This window comes from Squalius cephalus (genome assembly GCF_949319135.1).
Source record: "Squalius cephalus genome assembly, chromosome: 2".
Lineage (NCBI taxonomy): Eukaryota > Metazoa > Chordata > Actinopteri > Cypriniformes > Leuciscidae > Squalius > Squalius cephalus.
The window spans coordinates 54,811,307-54,826,179 of NC_137123.1; the positions used below are offsets into that span (position 1 = coordinate 54,811,307).

Here is a 14,873-nt window from a genome sequence, read left to right on the forward strand (position 1 = left end):
TTTTCGAAAGAAATTAATACTTTTATTCAGCAAGAGTGCATTAAATTGATCAAAAGTCTAAGACATTGTTAATGTTACAAAAAAATGTGTTTAAATACATGCTGTTCCACTTAGCATTTTCTATTAATCAAAGAATCCTGACAAAAATGTATCATGGTAATTATTACTATTGACAGTAATAAGAAATGTTTCTTGAGCAGCAAATCATAGAATGATTTCTGAAGGATCATTTCACGTGAGCCCGAAGACTGATACAAAGCTGAATTTTCAGCATCATTACTCCACTATAATAAAGTACACTTGAAAATATATTAAAATAGAAATCGTAATTGTAATAATATTTCACAATATTACTGTTTTACTGTATTTTCAGCCTTGGTGCGACTTCTTTCAAATACATTAAAAGAAATCTTACTGACTCCAAACTTTTAAATAGTAGTGTATATGTACTTGCATGTTAATCCAAATTTCACACTGCAGTAAACTAAAAACAAAATTTACATTAAACAATCAGATACATTTTAAACTTTTGAAGAAAGCACAAAAAGCACATGAAACACATGAAGCCTACAGATTCTTTGTATCTGAAAAAGGTGCAGCCACCATTAATACACTAAACCATAAAGTGGCATTGTTAGTCAAACTTTTATGAGCATAAATATTTAAATAGCATTCCCGGTATGAATGTGATCATTGAAAAAAAAAAAAAAAAAAAAACTTTTCTGCTGAGGGCAACATTTCCACGCAACTTTTTCAATCTTTATTTACTCAATAAACCACATACAGTAAGGTGCACTAACAAAATGTACATTATGTGCACCAGCCCAGGCACTCTATGGCAATGATTATGGGCCTGCTTCCAAACACGGGACAAGACAATCAACAGTGAATTTTCCCTTTTTGGTTCTGAACAAGACAAAGTCCTATAAATGTTCTGTCCTTTAAACAGTAGGAAAATGTTTACATCCATAAAACATACAGACTTTTACTGTACTGGGAGAGTGCAAAAGGAGTAAGGCCTGATCACGGACATATATCTGAGAAAAACACACACACACACACACACACATACACACGCACTGCTAAATCACTGCACATGCAAGATTGCAAATGATGCCTGTCTCACGAAAACTGCCAAGAAATGACCAGGTCACATTTTATTCAAAAACAAGATGCATGAAAAACTAATTATATTTAGCAAAATAATTATATTATTTAAATTGTTAAGTACAATTGTGTTGTTTGTAATGAACTTTTACCTAAAAACATTACTATAATGAGAATTCAGGAGAAAATGTGCTTAATTGTATGATGCCATCACAATTCTTAATACTGGCATGGTAATTTGATAATTGTATGTCCTGTACATCCATCTGGTACTGTTCGCGTGTCAGTCAAAAATGAATGAAACGATTGTACTACATTTTAGTTCTTATTTTTTATTTAAGTTTTATTTTCTTTTTAGTTTTTATTTAATATTTTGTATTTTTAGAGGATTTTATGGTACTAAATTATATATGCAGTAGTTATAATTCATTTATTAATTTTTTGAGCATGGACCTGAAAATTTAATTTCCAACTTAAACAGTAATAAATATTAAATGCTTTGGAGCTCAGACTTAAGTTTGGTCTCTTTTTAAAAATACCATTTAAAAAATTTTATATGAAATATATATTTTCCAAAACATTTACTCTAAAAATGTGAGAAAATCAAAGCCATAAATCTAAACAAGTTAGCTTTCGGTAAGAATTTGTTTGTGCGCAATAACAACATTTCCAATAGATGAAATTCGTCTTTCGAACGAACATTTTTGACCGTGAACAAGTGTGGCTATTTTTTTCAGGACCATTTAACCTTTTTGAATCATGTCCAGGATTTTTTGGTGTGTGTGTGTGTGTGTGTGTTCACACAACAAGTGCAAAAACCTTTACCAAGTTTCGTACCATTCTAATAAAGTACAATTTTCTTTTTTTTAAAAGCACGACGTTACTTCGTGAGAGCAGGCATAGACAACAATACATATAGTTTTATGACAAGTTTTCTATTGTGTGTTATGATCCTCACTCAAGAGTAAAAAGCATTTGAGGAACACTACTAGAGGGAACACAGTCTACACGTCAATCAAATTCATTTTATAATAAGTGGTTATCATAGAAAGAGATTGTTAGTATAATAAAAGAGATATTATTGCTAATTGTGGGAAATGAAATACAGCTTGTCCTGAACATGAAAGAAGATGTTTTCTCTCATCAAACAAAGAATATAAAATCTATAAATAGTTTCATAAATATGATGGAGCGGTGCCAATACATAGAGCTTGGATTTTGCGCTGCTTTCAGGTGACCAATAAAGGTACATTCACACTGACTTCGCAAAATGAATTCGCATTAATTTTCAATGTGAGTTGGTGATTTGAGGCGACAAATATGGACCAACAATGCACTTCCATTGGTATTCGCCGCATAGCGGAGCTCACATGATTCTACAGTCAAATGCGCATACTAGAAACCACAGTACAGTGACTTAACGACATTAACCAGTTGTTAAACATTTAAAGAGAGAAGAACATGTCAAAATTACAGCATATCCCAAAAACACACAGTAAAAACATGCTTCTATGCGACGTGCGTGAGGACTACCACTATAGTGAGAACTGAAGTGAGAACTCTCAAACTGGCCCGGAGAAGGCAAAACCACAGCTACAATCAGTCAAGTTGGAAGTTTGATGCACTTGGTGTGCATCCAAACACAGCAAAATGGCAGCCTTTAAGGTCAAACTGTTTACAGCAAGAAGATTATATCAGCCGAGAACATTGTGATAAACTGAGCGCCATTTTCATCTTTACTGCTTCCATCAACACAAGTAGGTGATTTTTCCCTACTAATGTTATGGCAGGTGGTTTACACATTTATAAAACGCTCTGGTAAACAGAGTGGTGTGGTACCTTCGGGTTTCCAGATCTGGGGCTTTGAAATAAAGCATTCTGAATTGAATAATTTTCTTTAGATGACCCTGTGGGTTACCTGTAAAAGGAACAGAAATGGAGGGAGGATATATGGGATGAGATGGGGTGTGATGTGATGTACAGTGTACTGGTGCAGGTCCCAGGCCATAGAGGGTTCTCCCGCGGCTGCTACACGTTTGTCCGACATTTAGGAAAGATGGGCCCTCCTTCAAGCCTTCTCTTTCTTACTGCACACACAAACAAAAAAGGGTCGATCACTTTTGAGGTCATAAAAAAAGGTGACATACTTAGGAATTATACTTTCATTATAACAGCCTACAAAGGGTTCAATAATAAAGATTTTATGTTCTGCTTTGTTTTTACTTTTACTTGCCCTGTCAGAATTTTCACAAGCCCCACATCATTTCTTTAAATTCTTAATGTTTTTTTATAAATAAAATAATTTAAAAAACATTTAATAAATGTAAAAAAAATTCTAAACATTCAAAATAAAATGTGCTATAATAACTGCCATTTAAAACCATACTGTAACTGCAATAATGCTATGAATTCATACATGCATTTTTTGCTGGAAAACAATACATTTCTGATTTCTTTTCTTCCAAGACTATTAAAGGACATTCTTACAATTTCTCTGTTAGACATTGGGAAATCCTTATTGCATTTGTAGATACCACAGAGAGAAACTGGAAATTGCGATCAAAGGAATAGTTCACTCAATTAAAAGTGTAATTTGTATGGCTTCAAAAGACTTGAAATATAGCGCGGGTCAAATGGGCTCAAAAGCTCCAGTCCCCAATCACTTTTATTGAGGCATTCTGTTAATTCTTCTTTTAAAGAAAGCCATATGCGTTTGGAAAAATAATCATAATTTGGGGAGAACTATTCCTTAAAGAAAAAGCTCTGCATGCACAGCAAGCCAGAGGCCATTTTCAATCATGTTTATGTAGATTTGGCATCAGAATACTCTCTCTTATGCAGAAGAAAGTAAAGACTAAACCTGAAGACAAGCCATTTGACAGTCGGACAAACAGCACAACACAACAGCACAGACGAACAAAACGACCAAGAAACAACCAGATAATGAAACAGACTGCACTTTGATGGAGGGAAATGCAGTAGTGGAGATGCTGAAGCGGCAGAAGGGAGCTTGAGGAAAAGTATAAAAGTTCATAACGATCCAAAGACTTGAGGTATTGCAAATAGGCGAATAAGAGCAAAAAGACAGCAGGTAGTGCCCAGAGGGAGAGAAGGAGGGCAAGACTCTGTTTACTTGGGTTTTGATGTGAACTTGAACTTTTTACAGAAGGCTCTTTCCAGCTCAGGGACCGACAGAGTGAATGTGATCGCGCCATCTGCGTCCGACCGAACTACACGTGCTGTAAATACATACATGGCATGAACACACCAATACTTACACTACCATTCAAAAGACTCGGGCCAGTAAGACGATTTTTTAAAGACATTAATACTTTAAGGAAGGCTGCATTAAATTGATAAAAAGTGACATTTTTATTTCAAATAAATGCTGTTCTTTTTTCTATTCACCAGAATCCAGATTTTTTTTTTAACATGGTTTCCACAAAAATATTAAGCAGCACAACGGTTTTCAACATTAATAATAATATGACATGTTTCTGAAAATTCAACTTTGCCATCAATTGTAAAAAGATTTTACAATATTGCCATTTGTACTGCATGTTTAACCAAATAAATGTACCTTCGGTAAGCATAAGAGACTTCTTTCAAAAAAAATTGTACCCATTTCAGCACATCCAGCACACAAACACATGTGTACACACACACACAAAACAACAATCAATGTTAATTCCGAAAATACACATACAAATAACAAATCTGACAGCATCAGAGCGTGTATTTCTTACCAAGGTCATTGTTGCTCATCATGGCATTAGATCCACGCAAGCGTGGGCCCTGCTGGGTGAAATGGTATCCGAATTTCAACAGAGTAGTGTTCTTCTCCAAAATGTTAGCTATCTCCATCTCAACCTTATTACCCAAAGGCTGGCTCTGTATCACACATACACAGATGATATACATGTAAGATATAAATACAAGATATAATGCAATAACTCTTTTAAAGAAGTTCTACCACTTGGCTTCATTTGCCCCTCCATCATCATTACCTTCAGACGGAACCCCTGACCTCATCGATAATGGCTCAGAACTTTATATAACTTAATTCTGTGTATGTGTGTGTGAGCGTACCTGGTTGTCAATCTTTAGCTCCTGCAGTGTAGTGTTGCTCTTTAAGGATTCCACGAGTGCCAGAATTCCAGCTCCAGTAATGAAGTTTGACTCCACGTTTAGACTCTTCAGAGTGGTGTTCACTTTCAGCATGTCTGCTAGTGCCTGGGAACCAAACATTACACGTGTTTAATATCGACACTACCGTTCGAAAGTTTGGGTTCAGTAAGATTTTTTATGGTGTTTGAAAGAAGTCTTTTATGCTCACCAAGACTACATTTATTTGATCTAAAATATAGTAAAAACTGTAAAATTGTGGTGCTCAGGTAATATTTCTTATTATTAGCACATTTAAAAATGGTTGTGCCGCTTAATGTTTTTGAGAATTTTTATATATATTTATATATATATATATATATATATATATATATAAACACACACAATATAAAAAACTGAATTCTTTGCTGAATAAAAAATAAATGTGTGTGTATACCGTATATACGTATGCATGTATGCATGTATGTGTGTGTGTGTATATATACAGTGAGGAAAATAAGTATTTGAACACCCTGCTATTTTGCAAGTTCTCCCACTTAGAAATCATGGAGGGGTCTGAAATTGTCATCGTAGGTGCATGTCCACTGTGAGAGACATGATTTTTTAACTATTTATTTGTATGATACAGCTGCAAATAAGTATTTGAACACCTGAGAAAATCAATGTTAATATTTGGTACAGTAGCCTTTGTTTGCAATTACAGAGGTCAAACGTTTCCTGTAGTTTTTCACCAGGTTTGCACACACTGCAGGAGGGATTTTGGCCCACTCCTCCACACAGATCTTCTCTAGATCAGTCAGGTTTCTGGGCTGTCGCTGAGAAACACAGAGTTTAAGCTCCCTCCAAAGATTCTCTATTGGGTTTAGGTCTGGAGACTGGCTAGGCCACGCCAGAACCTTGATATGCTTCTTACAGAGCCACTCCTTGGTTATCCTGGCTGTGTGCTTCGGGTCATTGTCATGTTGGAAGACCCAGCCTCGACCCATCTTCAATGCTCTAACTGAGGGAAGGAGGTTGTTCCCCAAAATCTCGCAATACATGGCCCCGGTCATCCTCTCCTTAATACAGTGCAGTCGCCCTGTCCCATGTGCAGAAAAACACCCCCAAAGCATGATGCTACCACCCCCATGCTTCACAGTAGGGATGGTGTTCTTGGGATGGTACTCATCATTCTTCTTCCTCCAAACACATTTAGTGGAATTATGACCAAAAAGTTCTATTTTGGTCTCATCTGACCACATGACTTTCTCCCACGACTCCTCTGGATCATCCAAATGGTCATTGGCAAACTTAAGACGGGCCTTGACATGTGCTGGTTTAAGCAGGGGAACCTTCCGTGCCATGCATGATTTCAAACCATGACGTCTTAGTGTATTACCAACAGTAACCTTGGAAACGGTGGTCCCAGCTCTTTTCAGGTCATTGACCAGCTCCTCCCGTGTAGTTCTGGGCTGATTTCTGACCTTTCTTAGGATCATTGAGACCCCACGAGGTGAGATCTTGCATGGAGCCCCAGTCCGAGGGAGATTGACAGTCATGTTTAGCTTCTTCCATTTTCTAATGATTGCTCCAACAGTGGACCTTTTTTCACCAAGCTGCTTGGCAATTTCCCCGTAGCCCTTTCCAGCCTTGTGGAGGTGTACAATTTTGTCTCTAGTGTCTTTGGACAGCTCTTTGGTCTTGGCCATGTTAGTAGTTGGATTCTTACTGATTGTATGGGGTGGACAGGTGTCTTTATGCAGCTAACGACCTCAAACAGGTGCATCTAATTTAGGATAATAAATGGAGTGGAGGTGGACATTTTAAAGGCAGACTAACAGGTCTTTGAGGGTCAGAATTCTAGCTGATAGACAGGTGTTCAAATACTTATTTGCAGCTGTATCATACATTGTGATTTCTGGATTTTTTTTTTTAGATTATGTCTCTCACAATGGACATGCACCTACGATGACAATTTCAGACCCCTCCATGATTTCCAAGTGGGAGAACTTGCAAAATAGCAGGGTGTTCAAATACTTATTTTCCTCACTGTATATATATATATATATATATATATATATATATATATATATATATATATATTTGGATTAAGTATTACAGCAATGTGTTTAATTGTCATGGGTCACAATTCCAAAAAGGAATTCCAGGCTGCATTTTCTTTATGGAATATATAATTTCTTATTTGAAATTATTTGAAAAATCTAAACTTTGAGAATGAGCGTGCTTCTTTAACTCACAAAGGCTACAGGATCGTTACTTCTGGTGCCAACGATGCTCAGGCGCTCCACAACACTGTTCCCTTTAAGAGCTTCAGCATACGCTTTCAAAGTTGGGATTGGAATATTCTACATATCACCAGAAAAAGAGAACACATAACAGGGCAAACCATCAAAACGGCAGGCTAGCAGACACATAAAAACACACTATTTAACAGAAAGTATAAATAAAAGAGTGAAAGTGGCACCTTGATGTTATTTAGGTTGACCTCAATAAGATCTGGATCATTGCTTTTGATTCTCTGTAGTGTTTCCTCTACATCTGTGTCATTGGGCTGTTCATCTGGCACTGGCTTATACTGAGTGCACTGGATTACACCTGTGTTTATAATACAACTCTGAATTACAACAAATCATGTGGTTCAGTGCCAGATATAACACAATACTATATCACACGGCACACACCTATTTAAGGTGGTCCCAAGCCACATTACAGATGTAAGGGTTTGCATTGCATTTATTTACATTTTACATATATGTATTTGGCAGACACTTTTATCCAAACTGACAATGCATTCAAGATTCAAATTGTGTTCTACTGTTTAAGTAACAGGAATACTTTACAGAATTAAATATCATACTAAGTTGAATTTATTTTCTCTCTACCCGAAGAGAAGCTGGTTAAAATTATTCGCAAAAATGTCCTTTAAAAAATGAAAGGTCGAGCATAATTTGTTTGTAGATGCCACATGGTTTGATATTTTGCATTTGACATTCAGGCATGTTTAAAGGTGCAGTGTAAAAAATGTTTGCAATTTGTACAGAAAGAAATACTGTAAAAACGCTACAGTAAAACATTTTAATTGGTTGACTACGTTACCTTTCCATATACGGAGAAAAACTGTAAATGGTTTAACATTAAACATTACATACAATGCATAGATATTTTACTTCTTATTTTTGTAATCAGTAATGTACATTAGTGTGTTTCAAATTATATTTGATGTCATTTAGTTCATGTTTATTGCATTATATTAGCGTCAAGTGTGTTACCCTGATGGTGATTTGTCTTTGTACGTATGACCCTGTGCACTGTCTATGCGAGCACCGACCATGTTTTAAGAACAGGCCACTGATTCATCATGTGGCTTTCTATTGTGCCACCTGTATTATTGTGGTGGTTATTGATACATTTTAAGGTAAAAAGGCAGATTTTGGTAGTTAAAGTAGTTAAGTTAACATTATATCACTTAATGGTTATAAGTTGTCAACCACAGCTGCCAGTTATTTGAATTTAAAAGGATTTTTTTTTTTTTTTTTTAACAGTGTGCCTTAAGTTTCCAAGCACTTTCAACCTAACTTTATCCAATATACTATAATATATAACTTGTATTAATACTTGTATTAATATATGTATAATATATAACTTATTATACAATGCAATGAATACAAAGCAAACACAAACAAATACTATTGCAAAAAACTTGATTGATCACAATCAATCAATCAGACAAATATAAAGACCAGACAAAACCATTACAGGATAAATGCTCTATTCACTTACTGTTCAAACCCTGTTTGTTGACGATAGTACTGCTGGCCAGTGCTTCATAATACTGCTGGTTGCTCATCAGTGTGTGCATGCCCAAGATGGCTGCAGCAAGAGAAAAAGATTTTCAAATTTATATATATGATCCTCTGAGTGAAAGAGGCAGTGTTTGCTATTTACAACTTGTTCATGTAAATCATATGTAAAATCATGTTTTCCAAGGTATCAACTGAAAATCATTCACATTTACCTGACGAAAATATCTCAAGAAGAACAGTAATGGCATCAAATTAACTAGACCAGACCAAAAAAAAATCGAATAAAATGAAAAAGGACCGCAAAACATCTAAATAGCAAGTCAAGAGGAAAGTGCAATTTAAGAGTCGGGAATGTATGCTGCATCCGACAGTTGACCGTGGGCCAAAGACAACTGAACTAACCTCATTCCCATATGAAGCTGTAACCGGTCTGTACACATAAGATGTTCAGACTGTTAGGCCAAGTCCTTAAATCCTGCTGTTTTTGAAACATGATCCCAAAGGGGAAAAAAACAATTGACCTCATTTTTAGGGAAACCACTCCATCATGTTAAATGGGAGTAGAGTAGCTGACAGTGGAGAGGTTTTTTTTTTTTTTTTTTTAGCCAGCAGAAAAACTTTGTTCCCCTTTTTTGGTAGCCAAGTGTCCTTAGTGCACAAGGATGAGTCATTGTTATGAACTCAAACTTGCATACGCAGTTTCAGGAACTAACGCATGAATGGTTCACGTAAAGGACTAATTCACTTAAAAAATTCAAATTAATCATTTACCCAGTTGTTCTAAATCTGTATGGTTTTGTTTCTTCATGAAACACAAAACAAGAAATTTTGAAGAATGTTCATGCTGCCCTTTCCTGTACCAGCTGAAGTATACAGTGGAGAAGGAAAGGAAAGGAAAGGAAAGGAAAGGAAAGGAAAGGAAAGGAAAGGAAAGGAAAGGAAAGGAAAGGAAAGGAAAGGAAAGGAAAGGAAAGGAAAGGAAAGGAAAATATGGAACATCATGACTACTACAAGATAACAGTTTACATTTTTGGTTAAAGCAACCTTGAAATAACACTTAAATCATCATGCAGATAACATAATATGCTGAACATCCCATGCAAATATTCAGCTAATGTATAAGAAACATTCTGGAAATGTTAGAGCAGCACACAATGTTGCAGATTAACCTACTGGAGTGATCCGTGGCTTAGAAACGGTGGAGCAGGGGAGAGGACAGAGAGAATTAGGAATGAAGATGTGAAAATGGAGTGGAGAGGACTAAAGGACAGACCAGACAGAGGCACATCGTGAGATAGACACACACAGAGGAGGTTCAAATTAGTCAGTGAAATTACAGAAGGATTGACTCATTTGAATATGAATTAATATTGAAATTAGCGAACTGAATTTAATTATGCCATAATAAAGATTAAGTGAGGTTACAAAATAACAGTAAAAACTGGATTCTTTCAAATCCATTACGGATTATGTGCATACCCATCTAAAGTCCGAATTATATACCGTATTTATTTTTAAAAAAAAAATACAATTTTATAATTACATTTATAAAATGGTGTCTTGGATTCAAAAAAGCATAGTCTACTACATACAGGAATTAAATTGGTAACATAACACTGTACCTGCTATATCGCACAATTCTGCATCAGTTGCACTAGATAGCGCCTCTTCTAGTTCAGGCTCCAGAGTGACATCTTCAAGGATAGGGTCCACTTTTGTCTTTGGCTCCCACACTTTTCCTACATACACACATACACAAACAGAGAGTGAGGGAGAAATGCCTTCATTTATTTTTGCTAAAATTATGACTGTCCTACATGTGCCATCATTTCAAAATCATGATTTTGCCCCCAAAAAACTGTCAGTATACTTTTAAATAAAGGAGACAATACTTTCAGTGAAAAACAAGTTTGATGCATAAATGAGACCGAGACATGGGAAAAAAAATTTTTAAGAGAGATTGGAAGAAAATGAAGACAAATAAAAAGTAAATACCACCTGTGAACAATGTAACCGTGTATCATTTCTAGCTGTTATTTCATCATGTTATGCAAAACGAGTAAAATACAAACTGTGTACGGTATGAATCTGTCATTTAGATTCATAAAAGTGATGTGACATTTTTATTAGTTGAACAAAGTAGTTTGTTGTTTATTTAAAATGTCATTTCACTACAAAATGTCAAACACAAAGCTGTAAAAGTCAGTCTAATGGCATTGTTTATAACTCAGGTTAAAGAGAGAGGAAAAAAAATGACAGAACTTCTGTGATGTACAGTACATGTCACACACTGTTGGACATTATTAATGGACAAATTACAAACTAATGAAAGTATAAAAAGAGTTCATTTTCTAAAAGTTCTAAATGCAAGTCGCTTCTCACCTCTTTTCTCGCCAGTGTAGGGAACAAGATCATCTCGGTCTGGATGTTCTTTGGCTTGTTTCTCCAGGTGAGCTAGAAGGTCATCTCTCTGGAACGTTCCGGTCGGAGATTTCTTAGTCTGATCCCTCTGTCTATATCCTGCTGGCAACAGTGCGTTCTGAAAACAATTCATAAAACATTAGTTTTGTCATCAAACTTTCATAAAAAGCACACAGAATGTAAGATAGCATATTACAATAAAAGATGAATTTGCCATATCTTAAAATGTCAAGGATTCTAATACCACACTGTAAAAAAAAATTACATCCCCAAGTCAAAAATTTCTAGTGACTGATCACATCTAAATTTTTCAATTAGTCTGACGTATTATTTCTCATTGAGCCAATGTTAACAGACTATTGCAACAAGAATTGCACTTGGGCCAATTTAAAAATTTAGATGTGACCAGTCACTAGAAAATTTTGACTTGGAGAGAGTTAGAAATTTTTTACAGTGCATCACTCTACCAAAGTACAGTCACAAGACCCAGTTTCCATCAATTTCCGTCTTTTGAAACTATTTGATACAGGTTTTATTAGATGAAGGGTCTGCACCTAACCCAGGTTTTCTAACTTTCAACCACATACTGAAAAGGCAAACTCCATCACCGCCTGAAACAGTGAGCAATGATAACATTCTTTTAAGTCAAGGCCTATCAGCCCATATCCACAAAAAAGGGCCGCAGAGCTAAAGTGGGGGATGTCAACGTATCTGCACGTTAAATGTGATAGAATCCAGAACACACAGCATTTCAAAGAGAACTCAGAGAGAACAGGACTTTATACGGCACCTCAGTATTGTTTATTCTTAGCGCAGGTAAAATTGAGCAAATGGAGACAAATTAATTCTAAAGTGACATTTAAAATCATTAAAGTAGAGATTTCCACTGCTAAATTTATAGCACAATTTAGTGTTTCGGGAAAAGGCTCGGCTTTGGTGGAGAATGTTTATTTTTGTTACATGTGAACGGATTAACTTTTGTTCCAGCACCAGTATTTATGGTAAACTTCTGCACCTCTGGCTGAACATCTCAGTAAGGGAGAAGAAATTCTCTTTTCCCTCTTCTCTGTTGCTGAACATTTATCCTACGTCTGTGTCTAAATCTGTCAAGAAGTGCTTAGATGCTGGAGTGAAACCAGATTCCTGAAGAGAAAATAAAAAAAAACTGTGGTCTGAGTGAGAAAAAGAACACTATCAACAGAGAGAACCACAGCCTTACGACAGTGGATTCCCTTAAAAACACTACTGCAATACAATACAGCACACACAAACCAATGTAAAACAACAAACACAAACCACTGTAAAACAACACAGTCCTGTCAAACTGACTCCACCATGATAGACTAAACTCAGAAACGTCAAAGTCCAGACAAACAAACAAAACAAAAAACAAATATAAAGGGCTTCTCAAACAAAAATGGCATTGAAACAACAATGTCCAACACTAAACAAAACATAATGGGCTACAACACAGTCCAGTCAAACAAACACCATTACACAAACAAACAAGCCAAACAAACACCAAGAAATAAAGTCCAGACAAACATAACAGACTAGGTAGCAATACAATGCACTCAAACAAACACCATTATGTGTGATAGAAAATAGTCTAGCCAAACAAACATGACTATGAATGAAACAACACAGTCCAGACAAACAAAAACACAAAAATAAAGTTTGCTTCTTAAACAAAAAATGGTACTGAAAAACAATCTTCAACAGCAAATAAAACAAAAATGGGATACAACACAGTCCAGTCAAACAAATACCATTACACACACACAACAGTCCACCCAAACAAATAACACCAGGAAACAACACAGTCCAGACAAACAATCACCTCTAGGAAACAACACAGTCCAGACAAACAAACCAGACTAGAAAACAACAGTCCCGTCACACAACTTTTTCAAGTTTTCAGTGCCAAAGCAGTACTTAAAAGTCAAGATTCAAAAATTACAGAAGACAGGATTTGTTATAAAATAAAAAAGTCTATCAACCTTTCATAATGCAAAGTATTCAGAGGCAACTAAACTATGTGAGCACATTTATGAATTGTGTGTGAATTCATGCAGCTTTTAAGGTCGAATGTGAGATGTTTCACCTTATTTTAAGTGCACTTACATCAGGATCAAGCTCTTCAAGTTCATCCTCAAGTCTCCTGAGCTCCTCTTCACTGAGCTTCTGCAAGAGCTCATCCTCATCCACATCCCGGTACTTCTCCATCTCTTTACGGAACATGATGAATAAGATAAAAGAGAAGAAGAGGACAGAAGAAAAGAAAAAAGAGAGAGGCAGGAACAGTTGAGCCCCCCAACCACAGGACCTTACGAGAGACGAGAGAAAGATCCATAATTAGGCTTATTCTAAATTCAAAGTTTATGATTTTCTACAGTATTTAAGTGGATTATTCTAGACAAATTCAAATCATATGGGTTATGGAGAGCACAGGTGTACTTCATATTAACTGAGGACACGCTAATCTAACATTGGACAACCAGAAAAAGCACATTAACTTTGGACAGTATCTGCTCTGCTTTTTAAAACTTAAACGTTTGAATGTCTCTGTGCAAAATGTTTTACTTATGCTTGCTTTTTTAAAATGCATGCTAATTTTATCTTAAACAACAGATAAATTGAGTATATTATAATAATATATCTTATGAGGGGAAAAAAACTAGTGAAATTGAAGACTGGCCTCTGCTCTTTGGACCATCTCCATTGTCCTTGGTAAATCCAATAGACAAGGACATTGACCAGCAAACTCCATCACGCTATAATGCAAATTTATTATTAACATACTGCCTCTAGTTTAGGTTTCCCAAATCAATAAACTAGTTATTATATACACACTTCCAGACAGCTCCTTAAACAAATTGTTTTCCACTTCAGTAAATAAAACTACAACTAGTGATCTCTGAATAAAGTTGTGTTGGTTCAGATACATAACTTTTGACATATGAACCTCAAGTTTAATTATTAATCGAAAATAATCATCTCCGAGCTTCATCTGTCCTGTTAAATGCGTATTCGTATGTTTCATGGCTCTATGCAATGGTGAAAACAAAGCGTTAGTGCCGGAGAGTCTATCATTCTCACTTACTTCAGACAGCGCTTATCCCACACTATATATAGCGCATGTGACAGCTGAATACTTTGACCAGATATGGTTTCTTTTCGGAGCCGCTATTTCACACAAATGTGCTGCTGCCTCAAGCAATGATTTCTCAAATCCAAGGTTCATAGAAGAACAACGCCTGACACGGCGGAGAAAGTCCAAATATTAAAAGTAGTCGCTGCTCGAGCCTTCTTTCAAAAAGTCCAGTAGTCGGTGGCGATCAAAGAGTTTCCACAAACCCGGAGTAGCGCAGATATTCGCCCCGCCCACCGCGTAGACCTGCCAATCACTGACGCCAT

At 36.0% G+C, this 14,873-nt stretch overlaps 1 protein-coding gene across 2 annotated transcripts; it reads right to left on the minus strand.

Moving 5' to 3' along the window:
• Window positions 1-10: 10 nt before the first annotated feature.
• Window positions 11-14,847, minus strand: tmod1 (tropomodulin 1). Of its 2 annotated transcripts, XM_079859023.1 has the most exons (11): window positions 14,560-14,847; window positions 13,581-13,782; window positions 11,418-11,574; window positions 10,658-10,774; window positions 9,013-9,102; window positions 7,697-7,827; window positions 7,470-7,577; window positions 5,197-5,340; window positions 4,854-4,998; window positions 4,241-4,346; window positions 11-3,194 (listed from the first exon to the last, which is right to left on the minus strand). In XM_079859023.1, exons 2-11 carry the CDS (start codon window positions 13,695-13,697, stop codon window positions 3,176-3,178), a joined length of 1,134 nt encoding a protein of 377 aa, XP_079715149.1. In that variant the 5' UTR covers window positions 13,698-13,782; window positions 14,560-14,847; the 3' UTR covers window positions 11-3,175. The 2 variants fall into 2 exon arrangements, with proteins under 2 accessions (XP_079715149.1, XP_079715150.1); XM_079859024.1 differs by lacking the exon at window positions 4,241-4,346.
• Window positions 14,848-14,873: the final 26 nt, after the last annotated feature.

Bases quoted from the DNA above. Each gene is read 5' to 3' on its own strand.
- tmod1 (XM_079859023.1), bottom strand. From the start codon at position 13,697: ATGTTCCGTAAAGAGATGGAGAAGTACCGGGATGTGGATGAGGATGAG. The intron at 9,103-10,657 runs GTACAGTGTTAT...CTCTTGCTGCAG, and splicing joins AGAATTGTGCGATATAGCAG to CCATCTTGGGCATGCACACA. The intron at 5,341-7,469 runs GTGAGTTAAAGA...TTTGGTTCCCAG, and splicing joins GTAACGATCCTGTAGCCTTT to GCACTAGCAGACATGCTGAA.